The following is a 25401-nucleotide window of genomic DNA, read 5'->3' as shown; positions in this document are numbered from 1 at the left end:
ATGCCACTTACAAACTACTATTGAAGGTAGCACTATTCTTGAAGTCTTTCAAGTTCATAAATTCTATATTACCCTCAATTCTTTGCTCATCCTTACACCACATCTAATAAGTAGAAACATCTGACCATTTCTACATCCACATCTCCTGCATCCAATCTCTTCTCTCTACTCATATAGCTATCACTCTGGTAGAGATCTCCACTGCTGTCACCTAGATTATTGAAATGGACTCCCAACTGTTGTTGTCTCAAGGCTCTCTCTGCTTCAATCTGTCTGCCACATAGGAGCCAAGGTGATTTTTTTTCCCTTTAGTACATATCTCTCTTTTATTCAATTAATTGTGTGGTTTTCCACTGGCTCTAGGACAGTGTGCAAATTACTGGGGATGACTAATAATTTTGATAGGGTTTTACTTTGTTCCAGCAATGGTCATGTGTGTATACTCCTATGAAACCTGGCTCTCTTAGAATACAGTACTCTGACCACATGAAGGAGATCATAGGGGATTCCTTCTCTCTCTGCTGAGTTGTCAGCTAAATTTTTGTTTTGTGTTACCTACACGTTTTAATGTTCTCTGTATGCTTTTAATTCTGTGGTTTTTAAAAAATGAACATTACTCCATGAAACATTCAAAAGCAGTAGTTCTAAGACACTTCAAGGATCATCTAAATCCACAATTAACAGGATCAATTGCACCAAAGACACAGTGAAAGTATGAATGAGAATGGAGAAGGGCTGACCCACCACTTACTGAGGACAATGGAGAGGGGGGAGATACATTAAATTGGCACACACCAAAAAAAAATTCCAATATTCTAGATCTTGAAGGGGAACAGAGCTAGGTACCATTTTAAGAACAAACTGCTCATCCATAGCACCTGTACACCAGGAATTCTGGCACATTTGGTACTGCCCTAGGACAGAAATGGGCCCTAACTCTCACAAGTTGAAGCATTTATGAGTCCTTTAGGATATAGGAGAAAAGATTTCCAACAGTACAAGGAGGCCTCTAAGTCTCAAATTAGGGATAAATATATTTCCACAATTAACCCCTTCCTCCAACCAGGTAATAATAATAACCACAACAGCCGACATTTATCTAGCACTTGAAGTTTACAAAGTACTCTATAAATTATTTCATTCTCTCCTCACAACAGCCTTGTGTAGTAGTATGGTATAGTACCTACAGTATAGTACCTATAGCTACTATAGACATTATTACCCATATTTTACAAATGAAGACATTGGGGCAACTGATGGGGGATCAGTAAGCTCTCTCTCAGTACTGATATCAAACCATCCAGGAATCTCCCAAATACTAAGAGGTATTCAGCCACAGTGAAAATTTTAAAAACAGTTATACCAGTCTGACTCTTTTGCCAAGGGCAAGACCTCTTTGCTCTCTGCAGGAATTGGTTATCAGGGAAGTACTGTGGGTGTTTAATATAAAGTAAGACTCTTAAGGACTATAGGTAAAATGGTTCAAACACAAGCAGAGACTATTGAGAAAAGTCACAAAATAGTTTGCCTGTGGACAATCTGATGACTGGCAAAGAGATCTTTAATACTTTAAGGCACCAGTCTGAAAGGAGGTAGGGAGAGAATGGGATGGGATGGGTAGAAGGACAAGAAAAATACACAAATTCCCTCATAGCATATATACACATATATGTATATGTGTGTATACGTATACACATACACATATATATGTAATGCATGTGTGTATAAATGCTTGCATATATGTAACTAACAAAACTCCTTCTGGGGAAGCACTGGTTTTAGGTTGAAGAGGATTACAAATAGTTTTCCCAGCTATTCATCTGAAATCCACAATTCTTTTCCTAAATGATTTATGTTTTCAGGATTATAAAACACTGGTTTATTAAGCTCTACTAGTTGTAGTTCTTCCTTATCTAGTCTGCTCTACTATCCTACATTTTCTAACCAGTAAAAAAAAAATTAGTTCTCATTATTATTTAATAATATAGTTTGAGGTTTTACAACAGGAAAAAGTGTGTGTCTGTGGTTTTCCTTCGTTGCCAAAGAAGACCATGCAGTCAGAGATAGGATGACATGACTTGCACTTGACTTTGTTTTGAGTGAGGGAGGGCTGTGCAGGTCACCAGCCTCACTTCTCCTCCAGAGCAATCTGAATCCAGTGACCAGATGTTCATCAGGATGACTGCAGATGACTCAGGATGAGGCAACTGAGGTTAAGTGACTTGTGAATGGTCACACAGCTAGTGAGTGTCAAGTGTCTGAGGTGAGATTTGAACTCAGGTCCTCCTGACTCCTGCACTGGTGCTCTATCCACTGCACTACCAAGCTGCCCCAACAGGAAAAAATATGTTAATTTAGGAGGAACAACTTCTTTGTGTTTTAATATTCCATTTTATAACTAAGTAGTTGTTATGTAAGCTGCTTTTTCTATAATAAGAAGTGGAGTAATATAGTTTGGTAATAATGTAACCCCAAAATTAGGTAAACTACTAGTGTTCAGATTTGATAAACACCTGATAATGACATTAGTTTTAACTGACAGCTTCCTTTAGCTTCCTTCTATTCAAATTTCAGGTAATCAAATCACCAATTAGAACTTAATTATAACTGGTAAAAATCCTTAGCCACAACAACAACAACAAAAAAAAAAAAAAAGAAAAAGAAAAAACCTCAACCATCACAATCTGCTCCTGAGATTATGACTAGAACAGATTCCTGCATTCTCAGCACTAGGAAATATAAACATCTCGTTTTTGCTCAAAAGCAGTACTGACTAATGGAGATTTTCCAGAATGCCATCTCAGAGGAAAACAGCCTGGCACAGAGAAAAACCTAGTCATGAGCAACAGTGCTTAGCGGGATCTTTAAGAATCAGGTTATTACTTTGACCCAGCAATATCGCTACTAGGACTATATGCCCAAGAGATCATAAAAATGGGAAAGGGTCCCACATGTACAAAAATATTTATAGCAGCACTCTATGTAGTTGCCAAAAACTGGAAGTCAAGGGGATGTCCATCAATTGGGGAATGGCTGAATAAATTATGGTATATGAATGTAATGGAGTACTATTGTGCCATAAGAAATGATGAACAAGAAGACTTCAGAGAGGCCTGGAAGGACTTATATGACCTGATGCTGAGTGAAAGGAGCAGAACCAGGAGAACTTTATGCACAGCAACAACCACAGTGTGTGAGAGTTTTTTCTGGTAGACTTAGATTTTTGTAATAACACAAGAACTTCTTACCAAAAAAAAAAAAAAAAAATCCCAATGGAGGATCTCAAGGCAAAATGCCTGCCACACTCAGAGAGAGAAATATGGAAGTCACTCACATATTGTAGCAGATCATGTTTGTGTATGTGTATGTGTTTGTGTATCATGTTCTGATTTGTTATACGATTTCTTTCATTTATCTTAGTCTGACTACATAGCATGACTATAGTGAAAATATACTCAATAGGAAAGTATATGTAGAATCTATACAGAATCGTATGCAGTCGTGGGGAGGGAGGGGGGGAGTGGGGGGTAGGTGGGGGGATAAAATCGCAATTGTATGGCAGTGATTGTTAAACATTACAAAATAAAAAAAGAAAAAAAGAAAAAAAAATCAGGTTATTAATTTGTAACCTGAGTTTGACGTCTGTATTATTGGAAAAGTCAATAAATGTATTCAGAAGTTTCTAAGTCTTACTACTAGTGTACCATCAGCACTAATAATCATAGATAATGGAAAATTGGTTTTACCCAGGCACCATTTATCATAGGTCTGTATACTCTTTCCCCACCTTTATTCCTTTCTTCCATTATTTCCCTTGATATTCTACATACCTTCTCTTCCTGTAAATGAATGCTGCTATACTGGCTTGATAAAATAAAATCTGTAATATCATGATTTTTGTCATATCACTGTGGCCAAGCAATAGGTAGCAAATCTTACTTCAATTACTAAAAGCTGTTCTATCAATACATGTACTGAGTGTGCTTTAGTAAACTACCAGTTATTTTATGTCTTTTCTAATTACTTTAAATAGGACTTTTTTATCCAGTAAGAATTCCATACCCATCCCAATACAAATTAAGCTAGTTTAGGCTTAAGGGATTTCAAAACAAATAAATTAAAAAAACAACAAAAATCTTTCTAACTGGCTCAGAGGACAAAAGGTGGAGGCAATTAATATCACTTTCTGGCTGCCCAAGTACAAAAGAGTCAACAACAGTACACTTAAGTGCATGCAACTACTGGACCATGAGGGACAACTCAGGAAAGGACACTTTATTCAGCTTAATCAGCTTACATTATCCTCAGTGCATATCCTTGTTGAAAAGCTTTCCCCTACAATAGTCAAGTAAAATAACTGTTCAATGACCTATAAGTTTTCTCTTTTTAATCTCCCAATTACCAAGGGACTGGCCTAAGTCAAGCCCAGTTCAGAATAACTTCCTTAGCTATTATTCCTTTTTGGACAGTAATACTATTATTTAGAAATGCTGTTAATTTTTGTTAGATTCATAACCTGTTACTTTAGTGAAGCTGTTACCTTAACTAATTTCCTAAAGTAAACTGTCATATTACCAACCAATAATAAGGACAGTTTTATCTCTTCTTTGCTTATTTTTATGCCTTTAATTTAATAGGCATTACTAGCATTCTAGAATTATGTGAAGTCACAGTAGCCAAAAGGATTTTCTTTATTCCTATATTGACTAGGAAAACCTCTAATATTTCATCACTGAATGTAATGGTAGTATTCACTTTCAGATGGATATTTCATTATGCTAGAAAAAGATTCTTCTAAGCATATGCTTTGTAGGGTTTTTAACACAAGTGAACATTGCATTTTGTGAAAGATTTTCTGCAACTATTAATAATTTTACAATCACTGAATTATCCTTCCATTTCAATTTAAATTTAATAAATGGTTAAATTTCCTTTTTTTGGATAAATTTTTCTAGGCTTTACCCTTGGATTTTCTTTAAATTTACTTGATATTCACTAATAAAATTATTTCTCCTTCTCTAGAGTTGTTGAATGAGGTATCAAAAAAGTATTTTTCTTTGCTTTGTTCTTCTTTGGCTTTACTTTAATTCTAAATTTTATTATGCAATAGGAAATCAATGGCATGGACTTTTTCATAGATGAAAAAGAATCAGTAATATATGAACTTAATAAAACCAGTGTTGGCAAAATCTAAAAATAATTCTCTTGCTCAAAAACTTAAAAGCTACTACATGGACCAAATTCATGCAACCAAGAAAACAAAAAGGCTGAATGCAAAAAAAAAGTTTCCAAGATGGATCCCATGAAAATACAGATGGTATAACTGTGAACTGGTAAGCAATATGAAAAGAAATACACATTTATATGAAAAAAGTGACCAAAATATCCATTCACTTACACTAAATCCTGTGAATATTCCCCAGAGGAAGTCAAAGATCAAAAGCAAAGGCCTCAAACACCAAAATATTCGTATCAGTACATATATCAAAGAATTGGAAATTAAAAACCCATAATCTGGGAAAGGGCTAAAAATGAGGTTTGGTTCATAAATGCAGTTAATAATGTAATAAAATTTTGTGCTGTAATAAACCAAGAAACATGGAAAGACAAGTTCAAAGTGAATTAAGCAGAATCAGGAATGCAACATACACTATAGCTAACAGCAATGTAAATGTTAACTCCCCAAGGGTTATTGTAAGGATAAAATGAGATAACATTTGCAAAGTACTTTAGAAATATTAAAGTGGATATAAACGCTAACTCTCAGTATTATTAAAATAGTTAAACAATTGGAATAGATAGTAAGGGAGAGAGACAGACTAGGATACTAGGGATAAGTGAAGGGAGCAGAGTATGTAATGAAGAAATACTAATTTTTTTTTCACTGCAAGTGGAAGAGAAGTCAAAAGCTATAGGTAAAGAATGAAATTTCAAAGTTCTAAATCATTTAGCTAAGATTGTGGTTTAAATCCAAGGCTAAGTAGCTTATATACATATCCTACAAAGAAATTAGCAGCAAGGCGGTGAAATCACATATTCTAGAAGACAAAGAGCAGTAAAAATGGAAATGGGATAAATAAGACAGTTACTATAAAAGCAAAATCAAAAGGACAACTCACTGGATAAAAGAAATCAGAAGACACAAAACTCAAATACAAGTCCAGTAGTATCCTCTAGAGAATGGGAAGAAGAGAGGCAAGGGGATAGAAAAGAGATGAATTCAACCTGACACATTAATTATGTAATTCAGGCAGAACATCCACCCTGAAGTACCCACCAAACATCTAAAAATTCAAGAGCGGGGTTCAAAGGCAGAAAGCAGCATTGCAATAGATTTAGTTCATATATGGCCTCCAGATGTAAGAGTCATTTCCATTGAAATGATCACTATTACCACGTGTTCACTGGGGTATATAAAATTAAAAGGAGAGAATGTCAAGGGGACAAGGGGGTCACATAATAAAGAAACACTTATTAAGCACCTATTTTGTATCAAGACAAATGAAACAATTCTTTCTTTCATGAAACTTACATTAAATCATGGAGAGGCAACAAGCACACATGTAACTGTATAAAACAAATACAGAACAGGGAGGGGGTGAAGTAGAAATCTGAAAGTATCAAGAAAAGTTTCACAGAGGCGATGATGTTTGAGCAGCATCCTGAAAGAAGCGAGAGATTCAGGAGGTGGGGGCAAGCATTTCAGTGAACGGTCAGTGACAAAGACTTGGGGAATAAGACAATTAGGAGAATAGGAGAAAAACAGGCCAATGAAACACAGAACATGAGATAGACAGGCGAACCATAATAAAACAGTATCACAGAAGTCAAGTAAAGAATATTGAGAAACATAGAATTAAAAGAACAGAGTCTCTGATCCACGAAAGGATCAAATGGTAATCAATGACTCCATGAGACAACAGAAGTATTAGAACAAAATTAAAACACTGAAAAAACAGAAAAAAACATAAGCTATGGGACAAAATTTTTAAAAAATTAACCTGGAAAATAAGTCAAGGAGAAATAATTTAAGAATCTTCAGATTAACTGAAAACCACAATTTAAAAAAAAAAAAGGCAAGACACCATATTTTAAAGAACTATATAAATGAAAACCGCCCAAATCGATCAGACAAAGTGACACCAGAAAGAGTCAACCAATAATCTCCTAGAAAGAGCAGACCAATCACCTGTTAAAAAGAAGTCTCATAAATGTCATAGCCAAAATCCAAAGCACATCAAAGAAAAAAAAATACTGCAAGAATCCAAAAAGAATTCAAATACCAAGGAACCTCAAAGAGGGTGAACAAGACCAGGCTTCTTTTATGAACTATACCGTGAAATACAATATTCCTTACTACTAAAAATATTTACCTTTAATGGAATGAAAGTGTTTTCAAAACATTTCTGATGAAACAACCAGAGCTGAGGGAGAAATCTGTTGTCTGAGGACACTTGGCAAATCAATTCACCCCTTTGACCGTAAAAGGAATAGACTTGATAATCTAGGTGAGACTCCTTTCAAGTTTAAAATTTAAAAACTATTCACAGATTCGATTATTTGGTAAGTTCAGCTTAATTACTACCATCTAAGAGTCATGATTTCCTCAAATTGTAAATGATTGCAAAATTGAAAAGTGGGATAACTTAGTCAAACCACTTCTGCTTTAGAGACTAGAAAATCAAAGCTCACATCACAAAGACAGCATATCTCTGATAGATTGTTTATTTTTTTTCACATGTATTCTACATCTCTGACTAGGTTTTGAACAACACAAAATCATGAATGGTATCTCGTACTTCTCACACGCAGGATCCAATGTAAAATAGGAATTCAGTAACCTGATGATGCTCTTGGAAATGATGAGTAAAGCAAAGCTATTTTATTTAAATTATATTATATTCCAATTATGAATATAAATAATTGAAAACTTAATTTTTAAGTAATTCCACCTTGCTTCAGGATCTTTTCACAGAAGATAACTATAATGGTAAATAAATTAACTCTCTCTACATCAAATTTCAGAATAAATTTAAAAGTGGCAGGGGAACACCAAAAGTTGAAGATTGGTTGGTTGGCTGTCTTTGTATCAATTTTATAGATATATAAAAAGGTGATACTTACATGTAATTCTCCTATGTTATCAAAGTCCTCAATTAAATTAGTTCTTTATTTCCAAAGAGCCTCATCTAACATAGACTTGGCTTAGAATAAGTCATACTTGAGCCATGTATATAAACCATGTAACTTTACAAAACAGTCCTCACAAAACTAGATGGTTAATAAGGGATGATTATTTAGATGAAAAGCCAAATACCAACCTGCCATCCAGCAGGACCTGTTCTTAGAATTACATGTCTAGCAACGGTGATAGATTTGTACTGATATGTCCATATTATGCCATTCTGTCCCATTTATTAACAACCTTCATTTGCCAAAGGCAGCATACAATTAAGAGGAGTCATGAATTGAGAAGTGTTACTGAATCTGTGGCCAATGTCATTAGCACAGTAATTTAATAAGCTATAATTCAACTCTGCTGAAATCTATAACCATCATCTGGAGTCTGTCTGGCATAAAGTGACAAACTTTGTGCAAATGAATATACCACCACTAGCCAGTCATTAATTAGATTATTGTATTCAAAATTAAAAAAAAATAAGGCGGGGGGGCGGAGCCAAGATGGAGAAGTAGAAAGACACACATACGCTAGCTCCAAACCCACAACCCATAAAATATCTGTGAAAAAGAACTCCCAACAAATTCTGGAGCAGCAGAAGCCACAGAACAACGGAGCAGACGAGATTTCTGTTCCAGAGAGCCCTGAAAACCTCTTGCAAAAGGTCCTTCCCGCTGCGGATCCAGAGCCAAGCCCAGCCCTGCCTTGGCCACGCGGCACCGAGAGGAGCGGATCCGAGCAGGCTTCAGGGACAGAATCTCCAGTGGCCACGTGGGTCCCTCCACCCACAGGTGACAAGGGTGGTGAGAGGGTCTCTTTGGAGGGTCGAGAGGAGAGTGGGGTGCCCCCATAACTCAGGCCCCCTTGGGAGGCAGCAGCAGGCAGTGGCAGCAGACAGGGGCTCCCCAAGCAGGCAGGAGCCAGGATCCATTGTTGAAGGTCTCTGCATAAACCCCGTGAGGGAACTGAGCCCCTGAGGAGGCCCTGCCCCCCACCCCCAGCACCTGAACTTAATCTCACACTGAATAGCAGCCACGCCCCCACTGAAGCCCTGAGGCTGGGAAGCAGCATTTGAATCTCAGACCCCAAGTGCTGGCTGGGCGGATCTGGAGGTGAAGTGTGTGTGAAGAGAATATTCAGAAGTCAAGTCACTGGCTGGGAAAATGCCCAGAAAAGGGAAAAAAAATAAGACTATAGAAGGCTACTTTCTTGGTGAACAGGTATTTCCTCCTTCCCTTTCTGATGAGGAACAACAATGCTTACCATCAGGCAAAGACACAGAAGTCAACGCTTCTGTATCCCAGCCCACTCAATGGGCTCAGGCCATGGAAGAGCTCAAAAAGGATTTTGAAAATCAAGTTAGAGAGGTGGAGGAAAAACTGGGAAGAGAAATGAGAGACATGCAAGCAAAGCATGAAAAACAAGTAAACACCCTGCTAAATACAGGAGACCCAAAAAAATGCTGAAGAAAATAACACCTTGAAAAATAGGGGGGCGGAGCCAAGATGGCGAAGTAGAAAGACGCACATACACATAGCTCCGAACCCACAAACCACAGAATGGCTAGAGGGGACCAAGCCAGGGCGAATTCTGCACCCAGAGACCACGGAGTATTGGAGCGAGGGAATTTCTGCTCTGGAGAGACCTGCGGACCTCTCGCGGGGGGTCCTTCGCGCCGAGGACTGGGCGCCGGGACGGGTAGCGGAGTGCGGCCCTGCTGCAGCCGCGACACTGAGGGGAGGAGATCCGAGAGGGCTACGGGGACGGGATCTCCAGCGGCCACGCGGGTCCCCCCACCCACAGAGGGACCTGTAAACCTCTCGCAAAAGGTCTGTAGCGCTGCAGACGCGGAGCCCAGCCCGGACCTGCGGCGGCGGCTGTGGCTCCGAGAGGCACAGATCTGAGAGGGCTCTGGAGGCGGGATCTTCAGCGGCAGCACGGGCCCCCCCACCAACAGGTGACTGACGGGGGTGGGTGAGAGAGTCTCTTTGGTGGGTTGAGAGGGGAGTGGGGTGCCCCCAAGGCTCGGGCCCCCCCGGGAGATAGAAGCTGAGAGGCGGCTGCGGACAGGGGCTCCCCAAACGGGCAGGAGCCTGGATCCATTGTGGAAGGTCTGTGCATAAACCCCTAGAGGGAATTGTGCCTGAGAGGCGGCCCTGCCCCTGACCACCTGAACTTAATTCTCACACTGAATAGCAGCCCTGCCCCCGCCAAAAATCCTAAGGCAGGAAACAGCATTTGAATCTCAGTCCCCAAACGCTGGCTGGGAGGACCAGGAGGCGAGGTGGGTGTGAGGAGAACATTCAGAGGTCAGGCCACTGGTTGGAGAAAATGCCAAGAAAAGGGAAAAGAAATAAAACCATTGAAGGGTACTTTATCAGAGAAAAGACACTTCCTCCCTTCCTTTCTGATGGGGAGGAACAATGCTTGCCATCAGGCAAAGACACAGAAATCAAGGATTCTGTGTCCCAGCCCACCCAATGGGCTCGGGCCATGGAAGAGCTCAAGAGGAATTTTGAAAATCAAGTTAGAGAGGTGGAGGAAAGACTGGGAAGGGAAATGAGAGGGATGAGGGAGAAGCATGAAAAGCAGATCAGCTCCCTGCTAAAGGAGAACCAAAAAAATCTTGAAGAAATTGGCACCTTGAGAACTAGCCTAACTCAGCTGGCAAGGGAGGTGCAAGGAGCCAATGAGGAGAAGAATGTTTTCAAAAGCAGAATTAACCAAATGGAAAAGGAGATTCAAAAGCTCACTGAAGAAAACAGATCTTTCAAAACTGGAATGGTACGGATGGACGCTAAGGACTTTTTGAGAAAGACAGATATCTCAGAACATACCGCGCAGATTCGAAAAATGGAAGATAATGTGAAATATCTTATTGGAAAAACAACTGACCTGGAAAATAGAATCAGGAGAGACAATATAAAAATTCTGGGACTACCTGAAAACCATGATCAAAAGAAGAGCCTAGACATCATCTTCCATGAAATTATCAAGGAAAACTGCCCTGAGATTCTAGAACCAGAAGGCAAAATAAATATTCAAGGAATCCGTAGAACACCGCATGAAAGAGATCCAAAAAGAGAAACTCCTAGGAGCATTGTGGCCAAATTCCAGAATTCCCAGGTGAAAGAGAAAATATTGCAAGCAGCTAGAAAGAAACAATTCAAGTATTGTGGAAATACAATCAGGATAGCACAAGATCTGGCACCCTCTACATTGAGGGATAGAAGGGAATGGAATAGGATATTCCAGAAGTCAAAGGAACTAGGACTGAAGCCAAGAATCACCTACCCAGCAAAACTGAGTATAATACTTCAGGAGAAAACATGGTCTTTCAATGAAATAGAAGACTTTCAAATTTTCCTGATGAAAAGACCAGAGCTGGAAAGAAATTTTGACTTTCTAACACAAGAATGAAGAGAACCATGAAAAGGCAAACAGCAAAGAGAAATCATAAGGGACTTACTAAAGTTGAACTGTTTACATTCCTACATGGAAAGACAATATTTATAACTCTTGAAACATTTCAGTATCTGGGCACTGGGTGGGAGTACACACACACACACATGCACACACACACACATGCACACACGCACACATACACAGAGACAGAGTGCACAGAGTGAATTGAAGAGGATGGGATCATATATTAAAAAAAAAAAATGAAATCAAGCAGTGAGAGAGAAATATTGGGAGGAGAAAGGGAGAAGTTATATGGGGCAAATTATCTCTCATAAAAGAGGCAAGCAAAAGACTTATTAGTGGTGGGATAAAGAGGGGAGGCAAGAGAAAAACATGAGGTCTACTCTCATCACATTCCACTAAAGGAAAGAATATAATGCACACTCATTTTGACAGGAAAACCTATCTCATAATACAGGAGAGTGGGGGACAGGGGCACAAGCAGGGTGGGGGGGAGGATGGAGGGGAGGGCATGGGGAGGAGAATGCAATCCGAGGTCAACACTCATGGGGAGGGAAAGGACCATAAGAAAATAGAAGTAAAGGGGGACAGGATAGGATGGAGGGAAATATAGTTAGTCCTATACAACACAACTAGTATGGAAATCATTTGCAAAACTAAACAGATATGGCCTATATTGAATTGCCTGTCTTTCAAGGGGAAGGGGTGGAGAGGGAGGGAGCTAAGGAGGTTGGAACTCAAAGTGTTAGGACCAAATGTAATGTTCTTACCACTGGGTAACAAGAAATACAGGTTAAGGGGTCAAGAAAGCTATCTGGTCCTACAGGACAAAAGAGAAGAGGGAGACAAGGGCAGGGAGGGAGGATAGAGGAGAGAGCAGATAGGTCACAAGGGCAATTAGAAAGCTCGGGTATGGGGGGGGAGGGGATAAAAGGGGAGAAAATTTGTAACCCAAAATTGTGTGAAAATAAATGTTAAAAATTAATAAAAAAAAAAAAAAAGAAAAAAGAAAAATAGGCTAACTCAATTGGCAAAAGAGGTTCAAAAAGCCAATGAGGAGAAGAATGCTTTCAAAAGCAGAATTAGCCAGATGGAAAAGGAGGTTCAAAAGCTCACTGAAGAAAATAATTCTTTCAAAATTAGAATGGAACAGATGGAGGCTAATGACTTGATGAGAAACCAAGAAATCACAAAACAAAACCAAAAGAATGAAAAAATGGAAGATAATGTGAAATATCTCATTGGAAAAACAACTGACCTGGAAAATAGATCCAGGAGAGACAATTTAAAAATTATGGGACTACCTGAAAGCCAGGATCAAAAAAAGAGCCTAGACATCATCTTTCATGAAATTATCAAGGAAAACTGCCCTGAGATTCTAGAACCAGAGGGCAAAATAAGTATTCAAGGAATCCACAGAACACCGCATAAAAGAGATCCAAGAAGAGAAACTCCTAGGAACATAGTGGCCAAATTCCAGAGTTCCCAGGTCAAGGAGAAAATATTGCAAGCAGCTAGAAAGAAACAATTCAAGTATTGTGGAAATACAATCAGGATAACACAAGATCTAGCAGCTTCTACATTAAGGGATCGAAGGGAATGGAATAGGATATTCCAGAAGTCAAAGGAACTAGGACTAAAACCAAGAATCACCTACCCAGCAAAACTGAGTATAATACTTCAGGGGAAAAATTGGTCTTTCAATGAAATAGAGGACTTTCAAGCATTCTTGATGAAAAGACCAGAGCTGAAAAGAAAATTTGACTTTCAAACACAAGAATCAAGAGAAGCATGAAAAGGTAATGAGCAAACACAAGTCATAAGGGACTTATAAAAGATGAACTGTTTACATTCCTACATGGAAAGACAATATTTGTAACTCCTGAAACTATTCAGTATCTGGGTACTGGGTGGGATTACACATGCACACGCACACGCACACACACATAGAGATAGAGTGCACAGAGTGAATTGAAGAAGATGGCATCATATCTTAAAAAAATGAAATCAAGCAGTGAGAGAGAAATATATGGGAGGAGAAAGGGAGAAATGGAATGGGGCAAATTATCTCTCATAAAAGAGGCAAGCAAAAGATTTTTTTAGTTTGGGGAAAAAGAGGGGAGGTGAGAGAAAAACATGAAGTTTACTCTCATCACATTCCACTAAAGGAAGGAATAAAATGCACACTCATTTTGGTATGAAAACCTATCTTACAATACAGGAAGGTGGGGGACAAGGGGATAAACAGGGTGGGGGAGACGATGGAAGGGAGGGCATGAGGAGGAGGGTACAATTGAGGCCGACACTCATAGGGAGGGACAGGATCAAAAGAAAGAACAGAAGTAACTGGAAGCAGGATAGGATGGAGGGAAATATAGTTAGTCTTATACAACACTACTATTATGGAAGTCATTTGCAAAACTACACAGATTTGGCCTATATTAAATTGCTTGCCTTCCAAAGGGAAGGGGTGGGGAGGGAGGGAGGTAAAGAAGTTGGAACTCAAAGTTTTAGGAACAACTGTCGAGTACTGTTCTTGCCACTAGGAAATAAGAAATACAGGTAAAGGGGTATAGAAAGTTATTTGGCCCTACAGGACGAAAGAGAAGATGGAGACAAGGGCAGAGAGGGATGATAGAAGAGAGAGCAGATTGGTGATAGGGGCAATTAGAATGCTTGGTGTTTTGGGGTGGGGGGAGGGGAAAAAGGGGAGAAAATTTGGAACCTAAAATTTTGTGAAAATGAATGCTAAAAGTTAAATTAATTAATTAATTAATTTAAAAAAAAAAAATAAGGCTTATCACAATCTATATTTCATTTACTGATTCCTAACAGAACGACTAACAAAAAACATTTTTTTGCCAGAGGCAAATACAGAAAATGAAATCACATTTGCCAAAAGAATTCCCTTCACAGGAAATCTACCACTTCTTACTGCCATTTCATAGCCAGCCTCCTCAGATGAAAAGTCCTCTGAAATCTTCATATCACATGCTAGCACCTTATGCCTTGTATCTCCTGCTGGGCACAATATGTATCCTAAAGGAAGTTTGCAACAGGCAGGTCCAAGTGACTTCCATCCACCACAAAGAAACCACTTCCATCTGTTTCAGATACTGGTAGAATATACACTCTCCCTCAAATTCTTTAACTACTTAATTCTTCAATCTACTCAACTCCCATAACCTACTCTTCCACCCCATCGCAGTCACACACTTAAACTTGCCATCTTCCAAAACTGTATACTTTCTATGTTCAAAAATTCCAAAATCCCTCTGACCAAAATCTAATGGCTTTTCACCTCTCCCTCTGCCTTTCCTTATCATAAAATTCTATTCTTTTTCCACATCATGAACTCCAATCTCTGAACCCCTCAACTCTCTCCCAGGCCATCTCTCTTGCGCTAGCTGCTTTCCCCACTTCTCTCCATTTTGACCCCTTGGTGAACCAATTCAACTCCACACTATACAGTCTTCCTCTCTTGAAGTTCTAGCCCCCTAAAGCATATCAGAAACTAAACCCAGCCAAAGCTCAGCCTTGGATCATTCTCACCCTTTGTTGCCCTTTCTCCTACACATGTGCTGTGAATAAAGGTAGAGAAAAATCATGCAACTGCAGAGGACTGGGTCATCTACAAATTTGTTACTCCACTTCAACTGGGCCTTCACTGTGGCTAGGCAATCCTACTATAACTCTCTTTATCAATTTATTGTACCATTTTTTTCACAATGTATCTTCAAAACCTTTTCATCCTTCCTTGAACCTCCCATAGCTTCCTCTCCCCACTTTTTAAGCTGAGAAACTTAAAAATCCATTCGGCATGAACTCCCTCTCTTCCCCTTTTCTTCATCTATCACTCATGCTTTCTGTCAATATCTCCTCCTCCACCTCATGATGAGGTGGCCTTGCTCCTTACCAAGACCCCCTACATGCTTAAGTGACACCATTCCCTCTATCTCCTCCAACAGATTAAAATTACCTCCTCTGTCAATCTCATAACCCCTATTTCCAATCTCACCCTGATTCCTTCCCTGCCTACACATATGCCCATGTTTCCTCTATAGTGAAAAACACAATAACCCTCTCTCTGTCCTTCCATCTCTGTTAATCATTGTCCTATATCTCTGTCCTTTGGAGCTAAACTCCTCAAAAAACCATCTCAAATAAACCCCTCTACTCTATCTCCTCTCACTCTTCTCTTAACTCCTTACAATCTGGCTTCTGACCTTATCATTCCACCAAAACTACTCTCTCTAAAGTTACTAATGATCTCTTAGTAATGAAATCCAACGATCTTTTCTCAATCCTCATTCTCCTTGATCGTTCTTCAGCCTCTGACATTGTTCATCAGTCTCCTTGATACTCCCTTCTCACTAAGTTTCATACGGTACTCTCTCCTGGTTTTCCTACCACCAATATGACTACTCCTTCTTAACCACAGGTTAAGAATTCTGTCCAAGGCCCTCCTCTCTTTTCCCTCATTTAACTTTCACTCAGTAATCTCATTAGACCTCCAATTCCACATTTCCAACTACCTTTCAGATATCTCAAACTGGATGTTCAGTAGACACTTTAAACTCACTATGTTCAAAACACAATTCAATCTTTCTCTCTAAACCATCCCTTTTACTGTAGTGGGCAACACCATTTTCCCAGTCTTTCTGGCTCACAACCAAAGAATCATCTTAGATTCCTCACTATCTCTCACCCCTCAGATCCAAGTTGCTGGCAAGGACTGCTGATTTCACCTTTGAAACATGTCTCAAATATACCCCCTTCTCTACTCTGACACTGCCAACACTCTAGAGTAAGGCCTTCACTCCTAGATTATTGCAACAGCCTGGTATTACAAAAAACAACCATTAGTGGGCCTATTTGCCTCAAGTCTCTCCCTATTCCAATCCTTTCTTCTTCCATTTGGCTACCAAAAGATTTTCTTTAAGCGTAAGTCTGATCATGTCACTCCCCTCCTCAGAAAACTCCAGTGGTGACTTATCACCTCCAGGATCCAAAAAAATTTTAAAAATCCAAATCCTTTCACAACCTAGCCCCTTCTCCTTTTCCAGTCTTCTTATTCCTTACTCTCCACCACTTACTCTTTCAATCTAGTGACTGCCCTCTTGTGTTTCACAAATAAGACACTCAGTTCTCTCAGAGAACTTTTTGCTGGGCTATCCCCCACACCTGAGTTTCTTTCCCTCTTTATCTCAGCTTCTGGGCTCCCTTTAAGTTTCAACAAAAATCTCATCTTTTACAAGAAGCCTTTTCAAACACCTCTAAATTATAGTGTCTTCCCTCTATAAATTATTCCTATTTATCCTGTATGTGTATATATAGAATGCTTTGTACATATCTGTTTGATTGTTGTCTCCCCTCTAAGCACCTTGAGGGCAGAAGGTCTTTTAATCCCTTTTGTATTTACAAGTGCTTAGCACAAAGCCTAGCTCGTAGTATAGGTGCTTAATAAAGGTTTACTGATTGATTAATAATAAAACTAGAATGAAGATGATATACAAATGTACAGAAAAAAATTAACTTCAGGCGGTTCTCACTCATTTAAAAAATATATTATCAAGCAGAAAAGCTTTCAAAAAAAAAACAAATGGAACATAGTTAAGTATTCTATGACAAATAGAGGGAAATTTCCATACCTTATCTGGCCACCACTGCAAATCTTCTCCTAGAGATACTGGACTTTGCACAGGTGTATTCTTCTTATCCAAATTTGGTTCTCCTTCCTTGCTTGTAGAGCCCCTTTCATTATCAAATGAGGCTCCATCAAGCCACCTTCGCTCACGCAAACGTAAAACGGATTCACGTTCACGCAACAGCTCAGAGTCTCTCTCTAAGGGAAGAAGGAGAACTGGTATGCAATTGGGTCACACCAGTGGGATAAAAGTAAGCCACTCTCTAGTAAAGACCCTTCAGGATGCAACTAACAGCAGTTTATCTACTGACAAAAATTTAAAATAGATTTAGGTCTCAGAAGTCTGACATGCAACATTCAAATCATTAACCCTTTCAACTACATGTATCAAAAGTTGCTATAAGTGGCAAATTAAAAATTCTGGAAGGGTACAATGGCTTCAGTTTAAAAAAAAAACACAATGCTTTTAAATTGGCTTTTTAAATTAAGATTCAAAGATTGTGCTATATAATACTAAGAAATTTTACTAAAATATTTATCAGCCTAATGGCAAACTTGCCTAATAAATCAAAACTTCAACTTCTGTTAGATACATTTATGCAAGCCAAAAAAGAGTGTTTATTAGAGAGTCTCTAGTAATAAAATACAGCTGCACAAAAAAACATAACAAAAAAAACCTTGTCTGAAAAAAATCAAGACAAATCAAATTACATGAAATTTATATAAAGCTTTGATAATCCAACCCCTTTCTTTAAAGTAGTATTTTATAGGACTGGATATATAAAATGTTCTAAATAATCAAAAAGTATATTTAATAGTTCAAATTAAAAAGTTCCAAAGAGCCAAACAAGTTTTAAAAAGGATCCTTGTAGGAAAGAGTTCCTTACCAAAATGCTTCCCCTCCAATTGGCCTACAAACTGTCTAAAGCCAGTACTCTGCAGTTCGCTCATGCAGATTTTTTTTTAAATGAGGTAATCAAAACTAACTTTCCCAGAGTCAACTATGCATGGAAAATAAGGATTAGAAACAATTCGTAGTAACGTCTTATAAATAACCTTAGGAAAGGGAAAAAAAGGAGGTATTTAGAAGGCGTTATGTCAAATGTTGAACATCTGAACATGCACATGACGTACATCAGTCATTATGTATATGCTGACTAAAACCATGAAGTATCACATACTGCTATCACACATATCAAGTCACCATCACTTTCTCTTAAAAAAAAAAAAACAACAAAAAACCACACATACTTTTTAAACTTTGGGGGTCTTTTTACTAAAAGAAAACAAGTGCTAAAGATATAAAATATTGGCCTATCATAATGTGACCAATAACTCCTGAAATTTTGACCCAAGCAGGTACACATATGTTCACTGGTGCTATATTGTGGAGTCGAAATAAAAATAAAGAGGAAGAGCTACAATAAATCCAAATACAGAGGTTGGATTAACAATGTAAAACTGTACTGGTCACTCTTGTGTAGGAAGCACTAAAAGCCTTAAAACTATCAGAAGATACTTAAATTGAGTGCACACTTATTGTAGCAGCTGAACCTTTCCTGGTTCTAAATTTGCTTCCCAGTTCTCTCCTCCGTGATCCTGGGACTAAAAGTAATAGGATAATCATGCAAACCTAAGAACCATGGACAAAGGCTTCCTGAATGCTGCATGTCATTGCAAAATAGAATTTGGCTTTTAGTTCGTAACTCGTATTACTAATGAAAAAGAATTATGTCATAAAAAGTTGATTAAGTATAAGTCCCAAATATTCCTAGATTACAGATCACAATCTAGATAAAAACATTACCATAATACTATTGTGGCTCTTAGAAGAAAAATTAGAACCACCTACCTGATTTTTTTCCCAGAATACTATGTAAATGCTAGCCAACAGTAATTCAATTTGTGATAATTAGAAAAAAATAAAAGGAAACTATCATGCATTCTATCACTAATGTTCTACAATGCTAAGTACTGAACAAAAAGAGAAAAGTGCAAAATTACCTCGAGATGAGCCTAGCCTGGAAAGCGATGAACGACGAAAGGAAGGATAACCAAAGTAGCTAATGTCTTCTGAAAACATAGCGTCGGCATCAATAATAACACTTGGGTGTGCAGAATGAATATCAGCATCAAGAAGAGACATAAGATCCTCTATAAGGCAAAATAAAAAAAAATTAAGTTCAATACTCACAGAGTCCACATAATTAGATGGATTGATAAATTATAAATTCACAACAGAATAAACCTAAGTTTTACAAGTTGTGGAACTTATATTTGTTGCCCAATTTTACATTTATGTATAAAACTTGAAAAGTAATCTATCAAAAGCACACAAGCCAATATTCAGTGCTACTTACTAAGTAAAATCCACTAAGTAATAAAAACCTGAATGGTTATACCACTAACATTTTCTCTTCAAAGTGAAATTTATTACTTCAACAAGACAGAAAACCCCTAAAAGATCCAAAAGAAAGTCTGTGCACAAGTAGTCAATTACAATAATCTACCAACCTCCAGGTAGATATGATTCACTTGCAGTATCATCCCCATCATCTCCATCTTCATCATCACGGCTGAGCAAATTATTTACAGCAAGATTTACATCAAGATTTGTTCGCTGGAGTTCCCGAATAATAACACTTCTAGACTTCCCCTGTAAAACAACTTGGGCCTTGGGAGAAAATACATGAGAAAGGGTTTGTCATCTTTTAAGCCATTTTTTAAATTTTATTTCTTCTCCCCATTCCCCTATTTTGTTATACTGAACTGAAACACCAAAGAACATTTTATTGTTCACAGTAAAACACAAAAAGATTCCATATAAAACTACGAAATTCTTATTACTTGCCTTTAAAAAAATAAAGTTCATAATAAATCCCAAATTTGTAGCTACTGTTTTTTTCTATGCCATTTTCCAATAAAGGTCCCTGTTCTAAGGGAAAAAAAGAGCTATCTAGTTTGTTACTTCAGCATGCTAAATCTTGAAGAAGAGAAGTAGTTTGGTAGAGGGGTTAAGAGGAAGGGCTTGAAATCAGGAAGATCTGGGATTAGCTCTTGTCTTTGATATTAGCTGAATAACCCTTGACAGGTCACTCAACTTCTATGTTTCAGGCCGTTCCCCAGGATTTAATAACGACCAAGTGGAAAAAGTTCCCTATATTGATGAGATCATATATTCTTAATATACTCCTGTATGTTAGCCTTGAGTTGTTTCTAACTCACAATGTACCTAACTATACTTGAATATAATTAACATACCTGTGAAATGAGTTCTTCTGGAATGACAGATGCAGGAATAACAGGCTGGGGCTGACTGCCCAAGAGGCCAGAGCCTCGATCCCGTCCTGTCCGAATAACTCTGGTCTGTCGTCTTGAGTCTCGAGCTCCAGCAGACGATCTGCCAGAAGATCCTCCTCCACTTCCACCCACTCCCGAACTCCAGCGACTTCTAAATATTTGAAAAATGATTTGTACAATTAGTATCTTTAATTTTTGCAAAATTTCAAAAAAAGAGAAGGCTGTCAAATTTCCACTTCATTGAATTTAAAACAAATTTACTTATCCATATATCATGGTAGTTCATCCTGACAGAAGAACAAGAATTAACTGAGGTTTTAATTAGCTTTGTCCTAAAACAGAGAAAGTTGGTAAAGAAAAAAAACGTATTTGGTATACAATTTGCTATAACCAAGTTTTGTTACACCTATTGTACAGTGATTATTTTCAAAAGCAACGCCAGTATATTATTAGGAGGAACACAGAACTTTCTTTCAAAAAAACTCAAACAATTCAAATTCAACAACTACAAGCGCCAAAAAGTTTAAATTTAGATATTTTATATTTCTTTTTACAAAATATAAAAGTAGAGGTGTATGATAAAAGTGTTTTGTGGTTAGCAAGACTGGAGAAGGAAATGTCAAATGACTTCAGTATATTTGCGAGGGAAAAAAAAACCAAATTAGGTCATAACATGACTGAAAAAAGACTTAACAACAACTTAGCAAAGTATGCTGAGGTGCCAAAATAAAATTTCCACCTAAATTAAAACAAAAACTCAGAAAAAATGCAAAGTTAGTGTTCAACTGACGAACTTCATGACTCCAGGTTCTTACATTAAATTCCTAAAATTAATTTTTCTAATATTTCTGTAAAGACAGAATTACTTAAACCTGACTTCTAGATATTAGAAACTTTTAAAGAGTTGTGGTTAAGGTAAATAAGGAAATCATGTAAGAGACTATTCTAGAGTAAACAAGTCATTTACATCACGCTATGAATTTTAGTCTTCTATGCTTTTTCTGCATATAGGTTAAAACACTCCAAGATATTAACACTATAATAATTTACCACATTTTTCTTCCATTCAATCAGATCCTTGAAAAATAATCTGAAGAGACAGGTGAGTATTCTCTACCTCAACAGAAACTACAGTCCTTCTAGACTTGCTATGGCTGGAAAAACCAACAAATCCTTATCATCCTAGAATCAAGATGGTGATAAACTGCTGCTAGTTCTTAAATAAGAATCAAACAACATAATGGAGATCATATTCCAATCTTTTTCCAGCTTCATAGGACATGTTAGAACTTACATTCTATTGTCATTCCCTTCTAGAACCTCCACCCCATGATGAAGCATTTAAGGACAACTTGAATGGAAGAGATATTTCACACTCACATAGTTATAAACTTAAAATTTACAAAGCTAATGAATGTGAGAGCAAGGACCTGAAACCTTATTTCTTGACTCCAAGTTGAGTGCTCTTTTCCATTTTATCATGTTTCCTAAAGCTGTGTCATCAATACATTCTTCTTGTTGTTCAGTTGTTTTTCAGTTGTGTTCAACTTTTTGTGACCCTATTTGGGGTTTTCTTAGCAGAGATATTGGAGTGATTTGCCATTTCCTTCTCCAGCTCATTTGACAGATGAGGAAACTGAGGCAACAGGGTTAAGGGACTTGTCTAGGGTCACACAACTAGTAAGGGTCTGAGGCCAGAATTGAACTCAGGAAGATAAGTCTTCCTGACTCCAGGCCTGGCCCTTTATCCACTGCCACTGAGCTGCACCTCAATACTTTCTAACTGATTTTACTTCATCTCATTGTCCTTTCGAAGAGATGCTGATTGCTGAGTTATTACAATGCAATGTCAAAAACCTTTTTTAAGTACCATTATTTATTTTAAGTCAATCTTGACAACATTCACAGCATTGTTAACAAACCAACAGGTGGCAATCTTATTGTCAGGACAGTGAACTAGACCTATATATAAGAGCATTAGAAACCTCTGTTATCTAATGAGTTTTCTATTTTTTGTTCTGTTATTTCAATGTGCAACTGTTACCAAAAGCATTTTTACTTTTCTACCACACAAAAGCAAATTGAAAAAAAATTACTGGAAATTTCTGGTATAGACAGGAAGAGAAATCTATACTAGAGTCAACATCTACTTTAACCAAAAGAAAAGCCAAATCTCCCACAACAAATCAATCTTTTCCATTTTAAATTATGGTGGCTTCAGCATCCATAAAAAATTAACTTAGTACTTTGAAAGTGCTGCAACAATACATAAAAGTTAACACTTTTAAGTTCAAAATTTAAGGAGACAAAATAAACTGGCCTTAAAACTGAAAAACAAAACAAAGTCTACATTTTTGTCACCAATTCTATTCTGTTATAACTGCCTAAGTCACATTTTTGTCTTTAAGTTCTGATGTTCATAGGTTCAGAAGTTCAGTCTTCCTCTGAATTAAGTTGAAAAGTTCAGTTTCTCAATAAATCATTTTAATGAAAAGAAATTTGTTATCTCTATATCACTGCCTGTCTTTGTACAATTAGAGGAGAACTATTACCTAGACACCATCACTTATTCTTGGACTAAATCATTCAGAATTTCCTAACAAGATGGAAGGAGGGGTTGCTAGTTCCCCATTTCCAATTTCCATCCAATTATATCGTTCCCCATGTCTATGATGGTTGAAGATTTGTAACCAATCGTAATATTTTTCCCCATGTATGAAGCTGCCTTCTATTTTTCTGGGTGCTCCTCCTTTTGTCTCTAAAGATGATCCATCACCTTCATTCAGCATCTTTTGGATTGCTGAGGATGCTAAAGACCCCTCTTACTGCTAGCCTTATCAATAAATTGAACATGTTCAGAATTTCATTGCCTCAGTTTACCTTAATTTCAATATTGACAAAACCATCAAGGTTGTAACTTCCCAGTTTTCCGCTATAAATATTTGGTTAAAAATAAGTTTTTCAACCATCTCATATTCGAGGAACATAAAAGAATATTCATCATCAGCAATTTTCTTAAACCACAGTGCGATAGGATGCTAATTCTGAGTTCCTAAATCAAAATTTCAAAATGACTACTATGACAAAGTTAATTACAAAAGATGAATATTTTCCCTTTGTCAAAATAACCATTCAGTACAGAAACCTCCTCCAACTGCGTATCTTTACATGAACTTCTGAATGAAAGAGAAAGCAGAGAGAGAGTTTCAACAGACTTACTGAAATACATGTCATAAGCCAGGGAGCACATTTTAGGTAAAATTGATCTTACAAACATATTACAATAATACAAGAATCATATTTCTACAGAAATGAGGCATTTTTGATGAAGAATACAGTCAGAAGACAGTGATCAAGACAGCAGGAAGTATAAATTAAAATATCAGAGGACTATCAACTTAAGGTGCCAGGGAATCAGTACATCCTGAAGGGAAGACTTCAGCTAACACAACAGCTTTTCAGAAACTTGACATAAAGTCAAATTTTTTAAGAATAGAGCTGTCAAGTATATTACCCCTGAAATCAGGTCTTCAAGCAGAAAACAAGTAACCTACCTGATAGGTTGGAGGAGATAGCCTATTGGGTCACATATAACTTAAGAGTCTATCAGTCTTCCCAGTTTCATCTATCAATACTCTCTATATGATCTTGCTTAACTGGATTTCTTGCCAAGATCTGTATAGATTCATTTCTCTCACCAGCTAGGGCAATCTAGCTGTTCAATCTTCTGTGAACCTTCTTCTTCGCAGGTTTTTTCAAAAGAGCTCCTACTAAAACAATATTGCCCCTGGCTATATTGGTGAATCTCTATTTGGCAAAGAAATAATGTATTTGTTGGTTAAGGCAGTTCTGGGACACAATTTCTTCATTATGGTGAGTATTTTATATCACTTAAAACAAATGCTTACCTCCATTTCTGACTTTGTAGTTGGGCTGAAACTACTATAATCACATCCCCCACCCCCACCTTTATCCTTTTTTATTTGTATATTCAGTCATTTTACTATCTAAAGAAGTGAGTCAATTTTTCATTTCTGCTATAAAGTGCTCTCCACATTTACTAAATTACAACTCTCTACTTGAAGAAAAATTTACATTCTACAATGAGGCTTTTAAAAGTTCCACATTTGATCTTTTTCAGGTCTTGATTTCAAATACTATCAATTGATTCAGTCATGAGGATCTTCCCCAACTCTGCACAGCATTTGTTCTTCAAAGATTCTTTTGCAATGCATATTGTTCAACAAGGTGTAATTACCTGTATGACCATATTTGAGTTTGTGATTAACTGTCCATTACAGATGACCAGGCATCCAATGAACTGATTCTTTGAACATTTGGATGCAGGATGAAACCAAATGCCTCGAATCATCTTTTCATTTTTGTTGTTTATCCTTCATTCTCTAAAAGGACCATGACATCAGGAAGGTGATGCCATGGCTTGGAAGTGAACTGGATTTAAGTGAGGCAGGGCTGTGCAAAGTCACCAGCCCCACTTCTCCCTCTGGAGCCATCTGAGTCCAGTGGCAAGATATAAATCAGGACAACGGGAGATGGCCCCAGATACAGTGGGAGACCTTGGTCTTTTTAAGTTCAGGTCTTTCCTAGGTCTCAGTTTGACTGAGGCAACACACATTTCACAATTAAGGATGGATAAGATATGAGGCAAAGAATAGCCTATTTTATTTAGTTAAAAAAAAAAAATCAATCTGGAAGGGAAAGACCCTGAAGATTTCTGGCCAAAATAGAAACAACTGCTATTTACACTCACTCTGAGTCATCATTTATAGCAAAGACAGCTATATGGATGTAATTCATCCATTCCAGCAATATGCCAGCTCTCAAGTTA

The 25401-nt window shown here is 37.6% G+C and overlaps 1 protein-coding gene across 12 annotated transcripts in view; it reads right to left on the bottom strand.

Annotated features, from left to right (window-relative positions):
• The window catches only part of UBR5 (ubiquitin protein ligase E3 component n-recognin 5), a 180566-nt gene that overhangs the window by 84519 nt on the left and 70646 nt on the right, over nt 1-25401 (bottom strand). For 10 of the 12 annotated variants that reach the window (XR_011965807.1, XM_072603357.1, XM_072603347.1 and 7 more), the window contains 4 exons: nt 20514-20703; nt 19767-19926; nt 19257-19406; nt 17257-17468 (listed from right to left, as the gene is read on the bottom strand). Coding sequence is in view for 11 of the 12 variants with exons in the window: in XM_072603347.1 (XP_072459448.1) it covers nt 17257-17468; nt 19257-19406; nt 19767-19926; nt 20514-20703 (712 nt within the window). In the remaining variant the exon portion in view is untranslated. The remainder of the gene's footprint in view (nt 1-17256; nt 17469-19256; nt 19407-19766; nt 19927-20513; nt 20704-25401) is intronic. The other 2 variants (XM_072603352.1, XM_072603353.1) reach the window with 1 other exon arrangement.

The sequence above is a fragment of the Notamacropus eugenii genome, chromosome 4, assembly GCF_028372415.1.
Source record: "Notamacropus eugenii isolate mMacEug1 chromosome 4, mMacEug1.pri_v2, whole genome shotgun sequence".
In the NCBI taxonomy this organism is placed as follows: Eukaryota; Metazoa; Chordata; class Mammalia; order Diprotodontia; family Macropodidae; genus Notamacropus; species Notamacropus eugenii.
The sequence above is the reverse complement of the archived record's forward strand: the minus strand, read 5'-3'. Positions and strand labels throughout refer to the sequence as shown.